The sequence below is a fragment of the Topomyia yanbarensis genome, chromosome 2 (genome assembly GCF_030247195.1).
Source record: "Topomyia yanbarensis strain Yona2022 chromosome 2, ASM3024719v1, whole genome shotgun sequence".
In the NCBI taxonomy this organism is placed as follows: Eukaryota; Metazoa; Arthropoda; class Insecta; order Diptera; family Culicidae; genus Topomyia; species Topomyia yanbarensis.
Genome location: NC_080671.1, coordinates 143,332,023 through 143,355,953, shown reverse-complemented (window position 1 = coordinate 143,355,953; position 23,931 = coordinate 143,332,023). Strand labels below are relative to the sequence as shown.

General features: G+C 39.5%; 1 protein-coding gene across 1 annotated transcript in view; it reads left to right on the top strand.

Moving 5' to 3' along the window:
- LOC131681606 (uncharacterized) overlaps nt 1–23,931 on the top strand; it is an 86,097-nt gene that overhangs the window by 39,244 nt on the left and 22,922 nt on the right. The window contains exon 2 of the mRNA XM_058962497.1: nt 16,415–16,588. Coding sequence (XP_058818480.1) covers nt 16,415–16,588 — 174 coding nt within the window. The remainder of the gene's footprint in view (nt 1–16,414; nt 16,589–23,931) is intronic.

The following is a 23,931-nucleotide window of genomic DNA, read 5'->3' as shown; positions in this document are numbered from 1 at the left end:
TGTACAATTTTTCAACACTATTTGTAAAAATATAAAAATTTTACCGCATTACCGCGCGGTGCGGTGCGGTTTTATATTTTTTTGCGGTTGCGGTGCGAACAATCCATTTACCGCCCACATCCGCACCGCGACGAACCCTTTCCATGGTTGCTAGTTTTACTGTTTTTCTCTCCGCTAGTCTGTTATATAAAGTGTCTGTAGTTATGATCATAAGAAGAGATATGTGCCCCGAAGTGTGGTTTGGCTCAAGCATTTAACAGTTTCACTGATTCAATATGGCGTCTGCGCATATCTCCTCTTGAGGATAACTACCCACTGAGAAGCCCAAACAATTGTTTCAAAATCGTCCAACACAAGTCCAATAATGGTTGCCTGTTGAACGATCAGTTGTACGTCGCCCAACGTTGTTCCTATTTATATTTGATTCTCCTTTGACATTTAATGATTTCATATGGGATCGTACTATTCAGACCGCTGCCATATGTCCGATTCGTATGAACTATACCAGCTGTTTTTAAGGATACTAAACCTTCCTTTTGAGACGAAGTTTGTTAAAAGCGACTAAGCCTTTTCCTACGAGCCGAAGAGATTTTATTCTGAAATATTCCCAGGACCAATAACTTACGCAATTGTTGGGATGGACGCTAGAGCCAAAGGGACTGTGACTAGCTATCATGCTCCAAGAAAAGTCTAATAAAGCTAAGTGTAGATCTTACAAACGAAGGTACCATCAGTACTTACCGCAGGGAAAGTCAAGAATCAATTATCGATGTCAGTTTTGGCAGTCTTGGAGTGACAGGATAGATGAACTGAAGAGTGTGCGATGAGATACCCACAGCGTCCATCAAGTGATGAGGTTTAGCATTGGTAACAGGACACAGTTTGAATACCGATTCACAGATGACTAGGGGAAAACTACCGATATTTTCTTATTCCTACCGAAAACTACCGATTTTTCTTGATTTTGGGCACAGCCTACATTAATTTTTGAGTTGTATTTGGTCTGAAATCTTTTTACAATTCTATGTCAACACAACGTTTTTGGGACAAAAACACGGCCTACCGATAATTTTTTTTTGTGAGACTACCGATATTAAGGAATTCTATCTGGCCACCCTGCACGTGGGTGACAGATAAACCAGAGCAGATGGAAAACAGTTATCTTCACAGGGACGTGTGTGTCGAAGAACTTGAATTCGAGGACATCCTCTTCAATCTAAATGTGAACGATTTGATGGTTGTAATAAGGGTGTGCATTGCAATTATACCGAGAAATGAGGAACCGAGAAACAGTCGCTTGGTACAATACGACGGTAGCCGATCTACGTAGAAGTTGTTTCCGAAATTGGAGAAGCCAGAGGGCTCGTAATGACGCCGAAAGAGAGGAACGAGCTACGAGCAGCAAAAACCGCTCTCAACAAAGCAGTCAAGCTTAGCAAAAAGCCTGCATTGAGGAGTTCTGTCACAAAGCCAGCGCGAATTCTCCGGAAGACGCCTACAGAGTCGCCATGACAAAGGTAAAAAGCCCTGCTTCACCACCTGAAATTGCCCGGAGATGATGAAGGTCACCATCGAAAGGCTTTTTCCGCAGCACGAACCAACTTGAATTAAGATGGCGAAAGTTATGAGAGTGAAGAAGAACCCAGGACTATTTTTTTATTTCTGAATTCAGCGATAAGGGAAAACCCGGATACGTTCAGTAGCATAATACTCCGCACTCTTAGAAAAAATGAAAATTACATTTGACGTAAACAACGCCGCGACGTATTTTTCTGTCCGATAATAGGATTTTACATGCTATGATATGTAAAATTGAATATTGTGACTCTTTTGATGTAAAACTCAGACTGGATGACCTAGAAAAAACCGAACATCTCACATTTTTACATGTAATAAAAAGTAAATTTATGTGAATTGGGACGCTCCTTTTATGTGCATCTGGCAAGACGTAAAGTTACATGATTTTTTTTGCTGTGCGGGGGAAATATAGCTAATGGTCCATGTGCAGCCAAGTAATCAATAGCACTGAGAACTGACACACAAGTTAAATTTTCAATGTGTAAGAACTACTACTTGCCACTAGAAAGCGCTACGATTGGCCATCAAACGCTATTCGGGTCTTGTGTGCAAACTTGTATACAACGGTGATTCACGTATGCGAACCTGTATGCGATGGTGATTTTCAACGTATTTTTATTTAAACGTTTACACAGGTTTTTCGGAAAAAAATATTCTAGCTTATGCGTCTGTTCTCTGCGTCAAAAGTTCGGATAATACCTAAAAAGTACTCGGTCAAGTTCACATTTGGAATTTGGAAACCGATTAAACCGCTATCAGAAATTGCACTGTTCGGAAAGTATTTAATAGGAAAAACTTGAGCATCCCTATTTTATATGTAGACTTTTTTTCAATAGGTCCAATCTGCAAAAGAGAGCCACTCTTTGTTTACTTTCACTTCCGCGAATTACTCGGTCACTTTTCTGATTTCCCTTCAACTCTATGCATAATAAGCTAGTAAAAACCTTGGTCTTTCAAAACATACTGATAAATGTTTAAAAAGTTTTATGGTTTCGCAGTAATGAGCGAAAGAGAAAGCGAAAAAAGAGGGCTCTCATTTGCAGATTGGACCTAAAAAAAGTCTTCATATGAACTTTTACTCGGTTCAACGGTTCCACGAGAACATTCGAAGGAAAATGTGGCCGGTTAAACTAATTGTTTAGTCTTAATAAAAAAATATTTATATTTTGTTTGCCCCTGCCCTCCTTTCGGATAGAAATTGTACTAGGACATAATTTTTTAAAAATATTTGTATCGCCCTTACTGTATTAGAGAAAGCTTTAAATTTTATTAAAACGTTGGAAATTCAGTTTGAAAAAAATGTAAATATTTGCAAAATCAGTTTAGAATTTCGATGTGGTCAGCTTTAGTTGCATTGCGATGGGTCGCTTTTTTCGAACGAATGAATAACAATAACCACAGAGTAATCAAACGAGAGTCTACCAATAAAGCAAGTATTCAATTCCACACGCTTAGTTGAGCACGGCAATTTTTCGCATAACTGAGTAGTCAGTAAACTGGTAAGTATACTGATGTCTCAAAAAAATGTTATTTGTTTGCTGAATATCTCCCGAGTTTTAGCAACATGAATTTGGTTGTTCTAATCCTGGCAAAAGTTGCCATAAATACTGAAATTCGGCATAAAAGATTAAGTGTGCATCTACCACTTTGTAGCTTATCCACAGCACAAACGGCATAGCATCGTTGCCCATGGATGCGCGATGAAATGAGCGAGCCTCATAAAATTAACAGTAAACCGACTAAGGAAAAAGAAAATTTCCATTAGTTTTAAACAAACTCGTATTAGACTTAGAGGCAACCCGGAGCAGTGCCGAAAAGTGAAAATTGAGCTAAATCTTGATGAAGTAGCCTACATAGAGCTACTTCAAGTTTGTATATTGTCTAGTGATAACGTTTTAAAGTTTACTCCAGACCGAATGTCGACAGCTTTTAAACAAAGATTCCTGTTTATTTAAATGACGATAACATCGAAGTACGTTTACACGATCCAGAACCGCGTACTAATTCATCCCACTTCAAAAGACTCATTTCGAAATACGAACATGGAATTCGTCACGAGACGTACTTAGTAAAACTGGCATTTCACTGGCATTCTCAATGGCATTCGGCTGGTAAAAAACTTATCCATTCCTTTCTAACTTTTGAAGCCAAAAAATCGGACGACCTTCACTATAATAAAATAACGATGTGCTCCTATTTTGGTCAGATCTCTACGAGTCCGATCTTTAATCAGACAGCATATTACGGAAAGACATGCACCGAAGCCTCTAAAAACATCAGGAAATTTTAATTTTTTTGTTAATAATACCTTCAATCACTGTAACTTCAAGACCTATAATTACAGAGTGATATTTTAGCACGATTCACGATTCAATATCCGTATCACGATAAAGCGGTAGGAAATTACCAATATCACGATAAAACTGCTGATATCATGAACAAGAGTCATATAACTTCACGTGTCAAATTGTATAGAGAAAATATCAATACAACGTGCACATAAATTACGAAAATTATGACTAAGATCACATCACCTGAACATAAATCACACTACTCCCAGGAAAATCCGAAACGAGATCACGCTACTTTTCCAGAAAAAGGCGATAGTGAATAAAATATCTCGGTAACGTGATGAGAAATTACGATAATCGCGACTAAGCTTTTGAAATCATGAACATAGTCTTGTTGACGGCTCTTTTTTGTTTCAATTTTGGAGGTTTTAACCTTTAGGAAATTCGGTTGTTTTTTCGGGATGGGGTTAGGAATCGAACACAGGTAAACTTATTAGCAACGCTATGCTTGCCCTCACTGGCGGCTCTTTTAGTTGATATAGTTTATACAAACCAGTGTATTCTCAAATTGTGAACGAAAATCATAACAAAAACTAAGCAAATTAATTGTTTGATATCGATATATAAAAATTGATCTCCTTCCCTTTCATTTTTCTAAAAACAAGTTTCCACAGCTGTTCAAATTATATCTGCTTCCCCTTAATTCTATATGCCAAGCTAATATATGTATTATCCGATTACTATCAAACCATCCCTCCCAGACAACAACTGGACACATTCATTGACTCCGCACCACAAACACCGAAGTTCATCAACACCGTCTGATAAGCCCCCCTTCGTCGTATTTCCACTTCCAGGGTTCCCCTTTCAATTCACGCCCGGCTGTCAAAATTTAATCACCTTCGGCGGTTCCCACTGAAAAAAATAATAATAAAACGGAACTTCCCCCGGGGCAACGCCACACGCCTCGGCAACAAAATTCATATTCACCGATAATAATCATACTCATCATCGGCCATCGATCCATCGCGTTTCGTGTCAGGTTCTCTGATGCTTTTACAACTTACTCCTCCGAGAAGACATTGCTGCTGCTGCTGCTGCTGGTTCGGGAGCCAGCGAGCGCAAACGCTGAAGCGCGGATTCGTCACGCTAACCGAAATCGCGCCGTGACTGGAATTTCGATCAGGGAATCTTCTTTCTTTCCGTTTATTAAAGTTTTTCTCCTCTCTCTCTATCCCGTCCTCAGTTAGAATGTAAATAAGACATGAAATTTATTTACTCATCATAATCATCATCGCCGGCTGGATCGGTGTCCGGCAAAAGCGTGGACAAAGGAATTAACTGTGTTGAAGATGATGATGATGATGATAATGATGCTGACGTTAATTGTATAATCCGTGCTGAGATTAGACCACCCCGTGCCGCGCTCCGCACAATCGAATTTGTTTCAGTTTGTGTCCCTAGGGATTGTGACGTCTTCGGTGTGGGGAATAAACATTGACACTGAAGTCGTTATTGCGTAAGATTGTCCCAAGGATCAACTCCCAAATCGGATTCGTTAACTCATACCACACCAGAACCTAGAAACAGACAGGATTCGGATGACCTATTTCGGTCCTGCTACAATATATGTGTTTCATCTTTTTGGTAGAGATCCGTTTCTGTTCCGTTGGCATGGGATTAAGACCACTGCCGCCAGTTGTAAACAATCCAGTCGTGAATGGATTCCATTCATAGTTCAGAGTCGCGCTTTGTGAGCGATTGGTACTTACTGAGAACCGGCTGTTTACAGCACTGAGCTTCGAGGGAAACTAATCAAACAGGGTTATCAGTTCGTGATCATCAATCATCATTTGGGTAGTAATAATTGTAACCGAGCTAAAGCCCGGGGATGAGTGTTCGTTTGTGGTTGCATCCATGCACTGATTCGGTTGTGATTCGATGTATAATTATCTTGCTGGTGGGAATTGATATAGCATATATCGTTTGAATTATGATAAATGCGTGATTGTTCGAATTCGAAAACAGTCGCTAGGTATCACTAGAAAATTGCTGTTTTCAATTAATTGGTCAGATTGGTGACAGATGTGATTTAATATTTACTCTGTGACTCGTTGTCTCCAATAGATTTCATACGTGGGAGATTTATTTCGTTTTATTACATCAATAATGCAGCTGACGATTTTAACTTTTTTGTGCGTACAATAACAGATAAAAATTATTTAAAAAATTAAACAGGGCAACATCTTCCTTTAAACCATCTATCGTTTTACTGGGTTAACTGTCAAAGATGCTAACCCCTGTGGCAGAAACCATTGTCATGTAAAAACCTGCTGATAACCATGAAGCTGTCCTCAAGGTGGAGTGCTGTCACCCCTTCTGTGGTCCATGGTAGCGGATGGACTCCTGAACGAACTGAAAGATCTGGAGATAGTAAACTACTGTGGAATCACCGTATCAAAATAATTACAGTAAACATTATAACTATTATATTATTAGATATTAGGTTGTTTAGGAATCATAATTTAACGAACGATGAAGCGTTGTCTAATGTGCACTTAGTGGACAAATGATTAGGGTGTTCTAGCTTAGTCGATCTCGGACTACTGTTTTACAGTTTCCTTGAACACGCGACTTAATATATTGCACACAGCCAGCTAGTGCGGGATCTGCCCCGTAGTGGACGACCTCTTGCTTGTTCTCTGCTGAGAATAGCGTTAGCTGGTCTCTCTTCCGGCATGTGCGCTGCTTGTTCAGCCCATCGTAGTCTTTTATCAGCCATCCGATGGGAGTATTCTTGGTACGGCTCATGGGTCAAGTGCCTATGCCATTACCTCCATTTTCTACTAAGCCGCCGAGTATTGAACGCAGAATTCTTCTCCCAAAAACACCGAGTACGCGATAGTCTGTTTACTACAATGCCCATGCTTCACAGCCGTGCTGAACAATAGGGAGTATTAGCGATTTGTAAAGTCCTATTCACAGCCGCCACCCGCCATTTTACCTCGCGGTTAATATGGTTATCACATGTCGTCAGTGTTCAAAGAATTCGTTGACAACCCTCAGAACAGTACAATACTCTATCGGTTTCCACCTTGGGCCAAAAGTCGTTCAAACAATTTCACTCTTGATTAGCTGCCGTAAACTTGACCTTGTAAGAGTTTCTAGTCAGTTCAATTCTCGCATTCTCGTTTTTGAAAGGCACAATTTCCACTGATCTGCGATCAACGTCCTTGATGTTATTACCGGCCAAAGGGCAAGTGATTTTAACTCATCCAGCGTCATACGGATCAGCTTAATCAATCTTGTCGGAAAGTCAAAGTTCATTTCGCTTGACTGAACCGTACGTCACCTTGAAATCTATAAACAAATGATGAATCTGAAAGTTGTTTTCCAGGAATTTATCCAGGATTTATCGCAGTGTAAATCTCTGGTTCACCGTTGATCGTCCTTCTCGAAATCCGCTTTGGTGATCGCCGATAAAGCTTTCAGTACAACACGAGAGAGTTCCTTATAGGCGGCATTATAAATTGTTATATCTCGATTGTAAATAAATTCGAGTTTGTTGCCCTTCTAAAGACATTAAAGACCATCAAACCAATCTGAATTTCTTCTTCCACCCGAATAATCCCGATTATGTAGAAGATTGCTTCGCACAGTTCGCCACTTCCGACTTTTAGAAGTTCCGTTGGGTTGAGATTTTATCCATCATTCCTAATCCTCATTACGTTTGTGCCTTCTCTACCGGTTTGTCCGATTAATAGAAACTCAAAGTGCTCCCTCCGACTGGTACGATCTGTCAACAGATTCCCTTCACATTCAGCGAGGACCTTTTCATCGTGCCCACGTTTAATATTATATGCTGATGAAGTTTACGCAGTTTAGACGCTGCAACCATTCGGCTTCTTGGCTGATTTTGCTCGTACGTTGCTCAGCATCGAATTTGTCGTCATGAACTTTCTACACCCAAAATCCGACGGGTATGTTTCTATTACTTTTGGGTAAGATTCTATTATGTTTTCGGTAACAGACCACGCAATTGCGCATTGCGGTGTTAAACTCATATTCCCGCAAAGGTAGTAAACGGTGGAATGACGAATTTCGGTTGCTGTTCATGTATGCGCATCACACAATCAAACACTTTTTCAGTATGTGTCAACCTCGGCTCTGTTCGGATGTAGGATAATTCGGTCGATTGCTATGATAGTATTAGTACCGAATCAAACCAACCGGAATCCTGGCGGATCTCTGACCATGGATAGTGAATAGTGGAATAAATAGTTTAGGCGGTTTCCGGATCCGGCCTAGCTGCCAGATCCGGACCAGTCCCCAAATCCAGACCTCCAGGATACAGACACGTGCCCAGATTCAAACCAGCTCCCGGATCTGGACCAGTACCCGGATCCGGACCAATACCCGGATCCGGACCAATACCCGGATCTAGCCCATCCCCTTTTCCCCTTACCAAGTCCGGACCTGAACTAGACCCAGACCTGGTGCTTAGATCCAGACAAGTGTCTGGATCCGGACCCTCGGTTCGGATACGTGGATCCAAACCATAGGTCTTGCTTCCCGTACATGACGGGAAGGACTGTTCGTGTTTTATGCAGTCGCTACCTTGCTGTTAACGTCCGTGATAGAAAAGAAATTTCAATTTAACACCAGCCGAAATACCCCACCACTATTCCGAGTCGTTTTTTTCTGACTGTGCTTTGAAGCTAGCCGAGTGTGAGCCGATCTTCAAATACGGAATGTGTCGTGTAGAGAAAATCGAATCTCGTCTTTGTCCAAAGTTCCAAAGATACAAAGATGCGAAGATCCGAAGATCCAAAGATACGAAGATAAAAAACAACAGTTCCAAAAACACAAAGATCTAAAGATACTTAGATTCAAAAGTCTGCATCCAAAATCCACGAACCCAAGATCCAATTATTCAAAGATCTAAGCATAAAAAAATTCAACGATCCAAAGATACAAAAAGGCCAATGATATAAAGATCCGTTCATAAATCCAGAGATACAAAGATCCAAAGATCTAAAGAAGCCAAGATTAACAAAAAACATGCTCCAAAAAATCCAAAGATTTCAAATCAACGATCCAAACATAAAAATGTCCAAAGTTTCAAAGATTCGAAGATCCAACTATCCAAAGATACATAGAGCCAAAAAATCAAAAATCCAGGGATTAAAAGATCCAAAGACACAAAGATCCAAACATACAAAGATCCAAAGATTCAAAGAATCAAAGATCCATCCATAAATCCAAAGACACAAAGTTTCAAATATTCAAAGGTCCAAAGATACAAAAATCCAAAGACATAAAGAGCCGAAGATCCATCTATAAATTAAGAGGTCCAAAGATCTTAAGATACAAGATCCAAAGATTCAAAAATCCATCCATAAATCCAGAGACCCAAAGATCTAAAGATATAAATATCCACATTTGCAAAGAGCCAACGATCCATCCATAAATCCAGACTTAAAGATTCAAAGAAATAATCAAAGATCTAGATATCCAAATATACAAAGATCCTTCAACAAATCCAGAGATCCAAAGATCCAAAAATTCAATGATCCAAAGATGCAAAGAGCCAAAAATACAAACATCTGTCCATAAATCCAAAGAGCTAAATATACAGAGATAACACAATGATCCAAATATACAAATATCCGAAGATTCAAATATATAAAGAGCTAAAGATACAAAGATCCATTCATAAATCCAAAGACTCAAAGGTTCAAAGGTCCAAATATTCAAAGATCTAAAGAGTCCAAAGATACAAAGATCAAACGATCCAAAGATACAAAAATCATACAAAGGTCCAAAGATGCAAAGAGTTAAAGATACAAAGATCTATCCATAAATCCAAATATCCAAACAATCAAAGATCTAAAGATCCAATTATACAAAGAGCCAAATATACAAAGATCCATCTATAAATTCAGAGATCCAAAGATCCAAATATTCAAAGATTCAATATTCAAAGATATAAAAATTCAAAGATACAAAGATCCGTTTATTAATCCAGAGATTCAATGAACCAAAGATACAAAAATACAAAGACCCAAAGATTCAGAGATCCACAGATCTAAATATACAAAGAGCCAAAGATACAGAGATTTATCCATAAATCCAAAGACTCAAATATTTATTGATCAAAACATTCAAAGATCTAAAGATACAAAAATCAAAAGATACAAAAATTCACCGATCCAAAGAGGCATATTCTTTGGAATCCAAAGACTCGAACAGTCAAAGATCCAAACAATCAAAGATCTAAAGGTCCAATTATACAAAGAGTCAAAGATACAAAGATCCATCTATAAATTCAAAGATCCAAATATTCAAAGATCTAAAGATATAAAAATTCAAAGATACAAAGATCCAGATATTCAATGAACCAAAGATACAAAAATACAAACTTCCAAAGATTCAGAGATCCACAGATCCAAATATACAAAGAGCCAAAGATGCAAAGATCTATCCATAAATCCAAGGACTCAAATATTTATTGATCAAAATATTCAAAAATCTAAAGATACAAAAATTCAAAGATACAAAAATCCACCGATCCAAAGAGCCATAGATACAAAGATCCAGAGATCCGAAGATACAAGATCCAAAGATCGAAACAAACAAAGATCCATCCCTTAATCCAGAGATGCTAAGATACAAATATGCAAAGATTCAAAGACACAAAGATCGAGAGATCCAAAGAGTCAAAGATACTAAGATCCATTTATAATTCCAAAGACCCAAAGAACCAAAGGTACATGTTGCATTTGCAAATCAAAAATCTTAAGACACACAGACCCAACAATCCTAAGATACAAATATCCAACGGTCACTATATTTTCGAAGGTTGATGATATCAATTTGCACTCATCGTAAGGACTTAAAAGATCAATTTTGATAGCATTTGTAAATCTATTATATCACCTCAAATATAATATCACCACTCTAGAATCCAGGGAAGAATTCTCCACATATTTACTCCACATTTGAGATGAATAAGTTTTGTGAATGTCGACTCTTTAATTTTGAGTCTCCATAAATTCCAATTTTAGAATTATAGTTTAGAATTTCATCTTTTGAATCAAGAATCTCGGATTTGGATAATTTCATAATTCGATTTTTCGCTCAGTCAATCCAAAATCTCGAGTCTCGTTTCGTCTCGATATGTTAGAATTTTAAGTTCAGGTACTCCGATCTTGAATCATGAAATTCAATAATCGAGATGTATGTAGATGAGATTCTAGGGACTTCAGTATCTCTATATTCAACAGAGATTAAATCGGAACAATGCCGTGTAAAGATTCTGGAGTCCTGCATCTTTAGGTGTAAGTCACGATTCTCGAGTAACCGCTGTCAGTTTATACGGTTAGACAGTAGCTGCGGAGAGACCTTGGCTCAGTTTCGTCTCAAGCAAGAAATAACATAATGGATTCCTCTGTTGTCCTACTTTCAATTTGATAAAACTTTAAACGAATTCGAAACAAAGTTAAGGTTGCTAAAAACGTTCATTCCCGAAGCTTGCACGAGAATGAAGTTGCCAAAACTTTCACGTCTACTTCTAAACAGCAAAGTTCTTGTGACTCTTTGAATCGTTTCTAACATTCTCTACTCTACTCTATAGTAGATATGATAAAATTGTGCATCCAAATATTTTCGAAGGAAATCTGTCTTTTAACCAGTCAGGAAGTCATATAACTCAAATGTTTTAGATTTGACGAGCTTCTGGTGAGCTGCGTAAACTCACAAACTCTAAGTATATTTGGATATGCATATACTATTTGTTTGTCATACTACAGTAAACATCCGCCTGGGCTGACGAGGTCTTATCTCCCAAATTGCATCGTACGTGAGCGCCCATGCTGGGAATTCCCCCTGCTGTCTTCCCCCGCCATCCGAGTGTATTGTCCGTTCGTGTGTACGTTTCGTGCTTGGTGCCCACAGTTGACATCACTGGCTAGCTTCCGTCAGCTGTGGCGGTGTATTTCGAAACCTGCGCGAATCTATGCAAACGTCAAAAATTACTGTTGCCACTGAGCACTCCGTCCCGTAGATTCTCTCAGCTCGCTCGTTAACTGAAACAATGGGCGAACGACCCTGAAGCGTGAGTTGCACTTTTCACAGTGTTTGACTCTGTGGCCCCAAGTGATTCTGAATTATTAACATCCGACGTCGCCTACTGTATAGCGTTGCCAAAAAAAAAAAAAACAAACGACCAACCGTCGTCCGACCTGGTCCCAGGAACGAAGCAGAAAAGCGAGTTGCACTAAGTTAGGAATTTTTCGCACATAAATTAAAGTGAGTATAAAACTTATATATTTTTTGGTCGAAACTACGCTACGAAACTTCAACAGCTCTAAAAACTTTCCGCAAAAAGATGGACACACCTGTGTGCTGTAAATTTAGCGAACCGCGAGGTGCTTGAACGCACAGAAGGTACAGGGATGGGTTGTCAGTTTAAGACATCGCTAGCGCCAGCAGCCAGGAAGTCGTATTTTAACGAAACTCAAACGCACTGTGTGTGTGTGATTCTTTTTCCACAAGAAACAAAGAAAATCACCGACCTAAGAGCCGAACGTAACACGCGACATTAAAATTAATTAAAATACTTCGCCATCATCGCTTTCCGGGGCGCTTTCTTCCGAAGGGGTCTCCGTTACCTACATTGTTTCATCCCCGCCCGGGTACCGTCGTGAGTCGCATGTGATCAAAGCCCGCCCATTCCTGTTGACAATCATTTGTCGAACATTCAGGTTTCATCAGGCAGGTCGCATTCCAGTTTTTAAGACACCTCCGCTAACAAAAAACGACACATTCGGAGAGGAACAACGCCTATCGGATCGGAAGATGAATTAGTCGACGACCTTTGAAGGAATTTCAACCCAGCTATTATTGTTATTAGATGACCGAGGGCTCTAATCTCATCTCGGCAATCATCACTGGCCCGTTGTCGGCAGGTAACCCCGGCCCCGATGTATGTCAAGCTTCATTAGTGAACGGGTCCAATCAGACCAGGCCGGCAAGTTTAGAGGAACCGGAGACGGGAAAAATGTGAGACAGAGGAAAACACGAGCAAAGGCGACGGAGATGAACGAATAAAAGTCGGAATAAAAATCATCGTTACAATTCCGAATAGCTTCCTCTACTAGATTAGGCCGCATTCTTTCGAGGTTTTGCCTTTCTCAATAGAAAGGTATTGCAATTGCTCTGAAAACCGACTTTTTAACGGAGGCCCGCAGGGCCGAGTGACATATACCATTCGATTCAGTTCGTCGAGTTCGGCAAATGTCTGTGTGTGTGTATGTATGTGTGTGTGTATGTATGTGTGTGTGTATGTGCGTCTGTGTGTGTGTACGCGAACACAATCTCACTCACTTTTCTCAGAGATGGATGAACCGATTTTTACAAACTTAGTCCCAAATGAAAGGTGCAACGTTCCCATAGGCTGCTATTGAATTTCTAATGGATCCGACTTCCGGTTCCGGAATTACAGGGTGATGAGTACGATCACGCAGAAAACGTCGATTTTAAGAAATTCTGCAATGAATGTATAATGGTGAAAATTTTTCCAAAATGTGACCACAACTGCTTCGATTTGTAGTACTAGGTCATTAACAGCCATTCAAAGTCTCTTTGGTTACATTGGCCACCATCATCGGTTCCGGAAGCCCCGGCGGAAGTATCCAAATTCAGAGTAACAGTCACATCGGTTTCTCGGAGATGGCTAGACCGATTCGACTAAACTTGACCTCAAATGAAAGGTATTGCGTCCCCGTAAATGGCTATTAAATTTTATCCCCAACCGACTTCCGGTTCCGGAGTTACGGGTTGTGGCGTGCGATCACATAGCAAATTGTGATTCAAACCGATACCCCGATGGAAGCAAAAAAGGTAAAAATTTCGCTAAAATGTCTCTCAAATAACTTAACTTTGCAGTTCTAGGTCACCGACGGCCAAACAAACTTTCGTTGACTACATTGACCACCATAGACGGTTCCAGAAGTGCCCGGGAAAAGCGGCCATCTTTCATAACTAGCAAACTCATATCAGTTTCTCGAAAATGGTTGGGCCGATTTTCACAAACTTAGTCCCAAATGATAGCTATATTATCCCCACAGATGTCTGTAAAATTTCGCACGGATCGCTTGTATGGTTCCGGAAATATAGACTGAACGGTCCGGTCACACATGAAATTCCCATATAAGCCGGAACTCAAAATTTTTTTTCAAAGGGGGGACCCCATGAAATTTCAGAAATCGAATTCGTATTTTTGATGCCAAACATCTTTAAAATGCATGAAACGTCGAGATTTAATGTTATCTCGAAAAATTTTTTTTTATAAAAATCGACTTTTTGGGACTTTGCCGATTTCGCACCTTTTTTTTCAGTTCAATATTACCGTGGCTGTTTTTTCTTTTTCAAAATTTTAGAACTCGAATAATGATTTATTTTCCTGTATATAGTTGTCATGTGATGTATGATAATAAAATGTAATATATGCATTTAAAAGTTTTTAATGAGTATAAACAACGCACACATTCTCGTGATTCATGATTGAGAAAGGCACAATTGCACCGCTAGGTGGATTAAAATAGGTTTTTTTCTTTTCTTTCTTTGGCTAGTTTTTGGATTGTCCGTTCAGCGGCCGCACTCGATCTCTTTCTCTCTTGCGACGTGCCTCTGACACTAGATATCCCATCACGGCTAACCCATCCAGGTAATTATGGGCTCTGTATTTTGACAGATAGCGTGGTTTTCCTCGGCGATGGCGAAGCGAAAGAATTTCGCCTAACGGGGTAAGGTTCTACCGGTGCCTTCTTCCTCGGGGCAGGGAGGAGCGGATGTAGCATCCGTTTCTCACAGTGGTGGTAATCTTTATGGACTTTCCCATTCCCATTGCCCGTACTACGCGGTGGCTGTTTGGCGAGGCGACGACGTTGATTTGCGTAGAATTCTTGGACTTGGTTCAATCACCTTCCCGCTGACCTAGAGGAGCGCGGTGGGAATTAGTTTGTGATTGCGCGTGCTGGGAAGGAGAAACTGTTTGTGTCTAATTAAATTACCTACAAAGATTCTAGATTTGTGATCTAATTTTTGAATAAAAAAATCTGAGTTTCGAAAAAATCTGAGTTTCGAAAAAGTCGGGGTTTTATGCTCGATACTTCAATATAATTCCGAGAATCTTCAATATAATTCCGAGAATCCTAGAGTGAAATTTCGACGTTGTAAAGTTGGGATTTTACATTAAAAACTCCAGATTGTGCGCAAGAAAATCTGTAGTAATTTTTTGAGAGTTGAAATTCTAGAGTTTATTCAGGGTTTGCGATATTATTTATACTGACGCTTTCTGTTTTCAACTAAACATACAATATTCTTGGTCTTAGTAATGGAATCTTTTTCAACCTTGCCAACCAACACCTAAAAAATAGGAAGCACGCCAAAAACAAGCGCCCAACTGTGGGAATCGGAAATCTGCTCTAAATATGATCCACCAGTCAGTCACCGTCCGAAGGGACAGACAGACAGACAGACTGACAGAAAGACGGACAACAGCCAACGGCCAATTGGTTTCGCCCTTACTTCTAATTTAATTAATTTATCATCAAGTTGCCTGGAAATAAAATAACTCGTTCACCTTCTTCAGCTCATTATTCGATTGCAGCCTTTCGGGAGTTTGTAGAATTACTCACTCATCGACCAGTGCTTGTTTGTGCTCCGTTTTGCCTAATAGCTGCCGGGTGTTCTGTCTCCGCCCGCTTAAAACGTTCTCAACCGACCGGATGGTTTGCTGACTGTCTCGAGTCGCTCGAGACGAGATGAGATTTTGAGTGGGGCCTGGGAAGGTGCTAGCGAAGCTGTTACTACAAGTGATCTCTCGACTGGAGAGGACTTGAGGATGGGGTGCTCTCGAAAGCGTGTAGCTAGCTCTCCACTCGAGGAAGTCAGCTTGAATGGAGGAATTTTAATTTCAATTTAAAGTTCACGCCAAACATCGGACCCGGGTCGTCGGTTGGCATTGTGAGCTAATTGATGCCATCGTAAGTTAGCGATGATCCAGCGACCATATTGTACACCAGCAGCATCGCTCGAGGTTGCAGCTGCCGGTCACTTTGGGACTATATGAAACCAGGGCGCTCCGTCGTGGATCGGTGAATGAGCCGCATAGAGTAGGTTCGAGTATGCAAGATAGCGGGAAACGATCCGGTTTTTTTTGTGTAATTGGTCAATTACCCTGTGCGACGAGACGGACCGCGTTGTGTTTGTATGAGGAGACGTCACCTGAATGACGATGCCGTCGCTTCTGAACAGCTGAAGCACGACGCATACACCGTAAAATTGACCGCGAGCTCATGCAAGCAATAAATTACCTATCATTATCAGATGCCACCGCACCGCGGCCATGGGCCCTCCAGGTCCTTTAGACGGACCACGGTCGCACTTTCCACGAATTTTTTTTTTCATATCTTTTCCTTAACCCTTCCTTAACCAACACAAACTCACCGACATTCCGTTTCTCTTTCTACCCTTTCCAGATGCTGAAACACGTGCAGATCTCTCCAATGCGTGGCCGGTCGGATTCGCTCTCGATGCGGTCGTCAACCTCCTGTGCCTCGTCCCTGTGCGGAAGTCCTGAACCGCCGGGTGATCAACTCCGCAGCCATTCGCGGGCATCCAGTTATTCCAGCTTGAATGAAACCATACCGCAGGTGAGTGTCTGTCTTTCTGGCTTTCGCTGCGGCGAAGTAGGCCGGCGAAGGATCAATCAGCAGAAAATTGCAATTTTCGGAGACAACGAAACACTTGATTTGAAGGGTCTGTCTGTCTATTCAGCATAATGAAGTTTTAATTAAAGCGACAGTAATTTAGAGGCTTTTAAGTAAATTTGAAAGCATCTTCACCGGTTGATGACTTGTTTTTTTTGGAGTTGATTTAACTTCACAACTGACAGTAGCAAAAAAATCTATCATCAGTAGTTAGTTACCTATTGTTTCGATGTAATAGAGAATTTTCCCTGCCATTTCCAGCAATCAGCAATATGTAGGTATATAGTAAAATTTAATTATGCATTCCAAAGTCGCTACATTCTTTGCTGCTCGGAACGGGGGAACAATTGAAAATGAGTGACTGCCTGACGGACGCACGAATCGTTCTGGGAAGAGAGCAGCAAAGGTGGCCATTTTTCTGTGCCACAACCGTACGCACGTAACAGTTATAGGTTATGTTTGTTGTGCTATGAGCACATTAACATCGCAGCATGCCAATGGTTTCTCGCTGTTCAAACTAGGGTGGTTCAAAATGCCGATACAAAGTAGGAAACTATTTCAAATCACCCTCAACAAAATACACTCCAACCAGTCAGCGTTTTGCATAGAACTCTGTATGGTTTCACAAAACAGTATGGCGCCATTTCATAGTGCTACAGTCACTCTTTTGTTTTCGTCGTAGCTGATTTCAATTCAAAACCTTCCATGGCGTTGTTACACGCTCGGAGCCGGCTCGAAACTGCTCCAGCTTCCCCCGTTGAGGTTCGACTCCATTACGCTTAACCGCAAGCATGTTAAGCACGACTCAGCTCCGACCGCATAATTGCAAAATATTACTAATTAAATCTCACTCGGAGATTGCGTTTTTTCATCTTTCGTTTCGCCGCCCACAGTTTGTTGGGGGGTTTTGTGTTGCAATTTTCTTCTGTTGTGTGCGTCCCACATAGATGGCCTAGCATGGTCTGTTATCGCGATTTACTCGCCCGTAGTCCGCCTCCGATCAGGCAAGTGCAGTTTTCCCAGGCTACCGAGTTGGTATTAGATGGATCCCAAGGTTTTGCGATGATGCGATGGCCTAAATACCTCGCGGGCAAAGTAGTGCGATGTTGTTGATTTTTTTCTACTGTTGAAAATCGAAAGTTCCAGCTTCCGGTGCTGGAAATGAGCGAGAGAGAGACAGAGATCATTGTGGAGATTTAATGAGACAGATTAGCTGATCGTTTGTTTGCGTGTTTATTTGTTCCGTATGAAAGTGCATCGTCAACTTGTGAACAAAACACGTCCACCTTAAATTAAAGTACTAGATGTTGCGCGATTCGCGGAACACTCTCGTATTCAGGCATAATATCTCGCGAAAAAATCGTCCTGCGAAAAAATAGTCTCGCAGTACAATATTATCTCGTGCGGCTTTTGAAAAGGGCCTAAGACAAGGCATGACAATAGGGAGGGGGTCGTTTTGTTACAATTTTACGTCAGAATGCTCCAGCTCCTGATTGCTTGATTCTGACTTTCTGCACCGTACCGTACCGTTAGATTTCTATCCGCAGTTACAGACCTGATACAGAATAAAGATTTAATACAGATTTTCAATACACAATACACATTTAAACAGATTTGAAAACGTTTTGGCGGGCCTTTCTTGCAGTCGTGTTCATTAACAATAACCTATTCATCAATTAATTGTTGTTTTGTTGTTTTCAGATTCAACAATATTAAAAACTGATTAGTAAGAAAATGTACTAGTTATTTTAAAGTACTCAATTAAAATTTGTTTTTTAATGTTTGAATTTATAGTACACAATACTGGTTCTGCTGTATATCTGAACACAACAAGCGACAATAGTTGCCAGATTCTTTTGAATGCTTTTCACAATAGTTGAACATAACCTCAAAAATCGCACCAAAACCACGAATTCGAAAAACTAGCTGCATTTAAAAATTACGCAGCTACATCGTCATTGAAGACTTGAATGAAATGTTGATGTGTATGAAAAGCATCCAGTTCAGATCCAGCAGCACTGTTTTTCAACCTTTCTGTACATTCTGCTTTTGATTAGTTAACCCCTTCATGCCCATGTTGTTTGTGGACAACAATGTTTTTAAACAGTTCTAACTTTTGATTGAGGCGAGATTTGCTCACAAAAACTAGTAAGGCTAATAAACGTGACTGTTGTCTGTCACATTCATGGCGATTTCGCTTGAACCTGAAACTGAGTCAGGTTCTAACCCCAACTGCTGTCAGTTCATACATTTTGACAGCAGTTGGGGTTAGGAACTGACTCAGTTTCGCTTCAAACGAAAACCACATCAGTCTGATTGAATTCCGATGGAGCAGTGCTGCCAGGAACAATTTACGTTGACGACGGAAAATGATTTTTTCATATATCTTCATTATGTTGCAATATTATTGAAAACTGATAAAACTTATCAATTTAGACTGTCTTTGGTTACACTTTTCACGCAATTGGACTATTGTAAATATTTTTGAAGAATTGTATTGAGCATTGGAAGGTAGATTCAGTGTCTTTATGTTAACCGATGAATTAAGCACACGACCACATATCACAGGAAATAATACCAACATTTCACAAGATTGAATCAAAAGAACTCAATTTTAGGTAGTTTTTCTTATGCGTGTATCCTACTTCGCTGTCGGGTTTCTGCGTAAATGAGTGTATATTTTGACACTTTTGTTTATTTCGGCGAAAATAGAAAATTATCCCTAGGTACACGTAGTCAAAAAAGAGTTTGTCTCGTTAACACAGTTTTGAGTTTGGGATGCAAATGTCAAATTTGAATACATTTTACCAAATATTATAAATAACAATATAGGCCGCTCTTGCAAATCTCATACGAATCGAGGAAGACACAAAACGTACGCCATCTCACGACGAAAAAGCATTCTAATCAATCATTTTTAGCTTACCTTCGTTTAGCGTGTACTGTGAAATTAACTGTCAAAATAAAATCGATTGCAGGGATGCCAGGTGCATAGATTCTGTGTTACACAGATTTTCAATGTGCTGCACAGATTTTTAAAATTGCGCAGTTTTCTGTTTTTTCCCACCAACCAGAACTCCGCACTTTCAAAACGCGAGAAATAAAACTGCTACTGAAAACTGCGAGCTGTCAAAACACATAGACTTATCCAGCTGCGTGCCATTTTGACGTTTGAATAGGGAGGAAAACAAATCGTTTACACGGCAAATTGGGAGGAAAACAAGAGTGATTTCTTCTTGACGGTTCTCTTTGAGTTGACGAAACAGATGCTATTCTCATCTTCCATAATGTGAACATCATTTATTGCACATTCGGGTGCAGAAGGTGTTTCTGACCGGGAAAAAGAGATGGGTGAACATGGAGATATAACCTACGATTAAAATTTTTTAATGCAAATTCGTGAAATCAATTTGAATTAACGCTTACTCTTGTGATTTATTTTGTGAATTAAGAAACACTGAATCCCGGAAATGCAAGGAGCAAACAACGCTATTTTTGCTGAGAGAAGGATTGCTGTAAAATCATACCCAGGCCTCTACTCCTCTGTATTTCAAAAATGTTAATGGTTCTCTATAATAAATGGTTTTCTACTATAAATTACCTATTTACAGTAATTATCCGGAAGAATGATAAAGATGACGGGGCATTTCCGGAGCTGGAACAACCAGATACCGCACATTTCGGTCTACCCATCGTTTTTCTTAAATTTTGTGTATAAAATGAATTCAATCAACTTTCAATATTGTGCATTAATGACATGTTATACAAAAAATTGCGGACGTAGCACCAGTAATCATAGCAACCAGTCAAGACAATATAAACGACTACACTAAAATTCAGACCTTACTACACTGCCCATAAAAGCATAAGAGTCCCATATTGAAAAACAGCAAGCCGAGAAAAACGCTGTTCAAGATTTATATTTTCATTGAGCCTTATGGATGGGACAACCATGTTTTGGTATTTTTTTTATATTTTCAAAACAAACCTGGTAATCTTATTTGTGCATAGTGTGAGTACAATCCAGCAGATAACTACATTTTCGACAAAAATCTATATGGGACTCTTATGCTTTTATGGGTAGTTTCCACCTTGTACTATTTGCAGCGTGAAGATCTGTCATTTGCATATCACAAAATTTGTAGTGTACTAGTGATCTTTTGTGTCACCGCGGCGCTAGTGTGATGTCTGTTGTGAAACAGAGGAGTGGACCATATTGTTAATTTAAAATATTTGATTTTACTCCACAAGCAAACGCGAAAGATAATCATTCAATATTTTTAATATCATTATAAAGAATGTCATCGGTACTTCAATTATCATTTACTTGTACCTCCAGGCGCCAGCGATATCCGGAAATATAATCCGACGACGTTTCTGGATATCTCTTTCATGCCAATCGGTACCTCCTCGAACAGAAAGTAATATCGAAATTGATCATAGAAACGTTGAATTTACAACAGTTTTATTTGTTAACAACAACTTTTGTTGTAACATCAATATACTTATGATGCAGTCCTTCATGCCTCCAAAATCTACAACGGAAAAACAATGTAAATCGATGTTTTTGATTTCAGAATGTATGGGAAAAGATCATTTTTTTCATTGTTACATCCCTTAACGACCCCCCTTTTTTCAGGTAAAAATCGGGTTTCCAATGAAATTGGATGTAGAAACAACAAATGTGATTATATTTTTCTTTGTAAATTTTCCAGAATAACATTGTTTTTCGTTGTAATGTAACAATAAAAAATGCTGTAATACTGTTGTACATTTCTTTTCGGGTCCTAGTAATGGCAGAAACTATAAAAACAAGAAAGGAAGTTAGATTTGAATAGAAACAACAACAACTCAGAGAAACCTTCTTTTTAGTTTTCTGAATGTTCCGCATCGACTCTACAACTACTAGGTCCGAGGCTGGATCTTTTGTCATGGTTTTAATCGACGTCAAACTCCACGCACTTTTTCTTGAGGATAACATCTTTTTCAACCAAACGTTTAAAAATCCAATGGTTACTCACCAGTTGAGTTTACTCTAATCAAATTAAAACTTATTTTTTGATATATTTTTAAAATTGAGTGACCTGAACTCAAATTTTAAGTAGTTTTCAACGAGCGTGTAGGATGAGAACGAATGAATATTGTAGAATTTCATTTAATAAACTTCGAATATTTGTAACTATGGTCCCGAGTATATCTAATAACAGGGCTGCTAGTTCTGGTGCTGGCTCATATTCACGAACATTAATATTTCATGGCTCGAATTTCTGTTTTTGGACATTGTTCACCTAAATGCTGACACTTTCCTATACCAACATTTGACAGCGGAATGTTGAAAGCCTTTCATATGAACATTATTACTGTGCTCTATGGCTTGTTGTAGGTTTCTAGAACCAACCATTCTATCGGTACTGAAGCCCTCAATGGTGTACTGGCAAAAACCATGATTTTTTAATCAACATTGGTATATTTAGCAAGAACTCTGACAGATAAATCAAACTCGTCTCGGTGACCACGTCGTCGATCTCAACTTTTTCTGTGGGTACTTGTACGCGGTACGCCTTTGAGAATGAGTCGTCGCTAGTATTTTAAATTGGTCACCAAGAAGGGCTTATTAGGACAAATCTGTGATGTTTCGGTCACAGTCGAATATCGTTGGGTCAGCGCTTTTTTCCGTTTGAGAATTTTAGCAATAGAAAGTCGTTTTTCAAAGGGACAAAAAAACAGAAACAGAAATGAAGGAATTGGAAATAGGAACGACTCCACCATCTGTACCCAAAAGATTGGATTAACTAGGACCAAAGGCTAACGTGAGTAGAGATTTTTAACCTGAGAAAATTGCAACGACCTGGGATAGAACCCGAACTCACTGAAGCAAGAAGCAGTCACGACTACCACGCTCAAAATCATATATTGGATTTCGATGGCGTTTTCGTGTATTCAGGAGAGTTTCATAAAACTTGATAACATATTTAAGTCGGTTAGCACCTCAAGTTCCCTTAAGGGAGTACTCCAATTTTTAAAAATCTTTTTATACAACAATAAAAATCTGCAACTCGTCTCTAGTCATATTCCAGTAATAATTTTCGTTTTTAATTTCTCTAAAAGAGCATTTTCCGGAATAAGCTTGCAACGAAAAGGCACGCTGATTGTTACTGAATCACTTTCAAATTTCTGTAACTTTTTTTCTATTAGACATTATCTACTGAAATTTCAGGTGCGTTTAGCTAAATGTGTATTGTTTACATTGTGTAAGTGTCGCTGACGATTGTGACGTACTGACGTACCTGGGAACTCTGGATATTTTTCACTATACCATTAGTAAGAAGCCGGGAATGGTATAAATCTAAGGTTAGTCGTGTTTTGAAACGATGTAACGAACCGAATGTAATGACCGTCGATACGAAGCAAAAAGTCCTTGAAATAGATCTCCGTACTGTGGAAGAATCTCAAGCGGGTTGTTCAAGCTTTCAATAGGAATCCCAATGGTTCAGTGAGAAATGTGGTGCAGAAACTGCATTTACACTATTCAAAAGAAGCCAAATCACTGTGGGGAGATCATGTGCACTGCCGCTCTTCACTCAACTGTTGATGAAATCGTATCGTCTCGTTATTGATGACGAGGCTTATGCGTCGTCCAGCAGCTTCCTTTTCTTTATAGCTCGATATTACTGACAAAGCTGAAAAGCAGCAGATGTCTAAGTTTGGTAAAAAAATTGATTTGGCAGGCAATTCGATCGTGTGGAAAGCGTTCGTGATAACCGGAACGCTCATTGGGAAAGTGTACTTGGAAAAATGCGACCAAAATTATACACTTCCACTTCTGAGATCTCACGATGGCTCTACGCTTTTCTGGCCGAATTTAACTTCATGCCATTACTCGAAAAATGTTTTGGAGTGGTATAGGACTGAGAAGATCAATTTAGAACCAAAATTGCCAATTGAAAAAGACGGGCCATCGTGAAGAAGGCCCTGCAGAATCAACCTAAGGAAGTGAAATGAAAAGCAGAAATGAGGACAAAATGCATCTCCATACAAAAACAAGTTGGCTCAAACGTTGTACAAGACCTTATGAGCAGTGTTAAGAGGAAGGCTATGCTTACTACACGAAATTGAATAAAACGAGCACGGAAAACAAATCAATAATATGCTTTATTTCATTCCTTGAAAATTTTTAAAATGATGGTAAATTTTGACGAACGCTTTCTTGTGATTGCATTTAATTCCGTACACCCTTAAATGCGCACGTTTGAACTTCTCTATGTATGAGGATTTCATTCGCACAA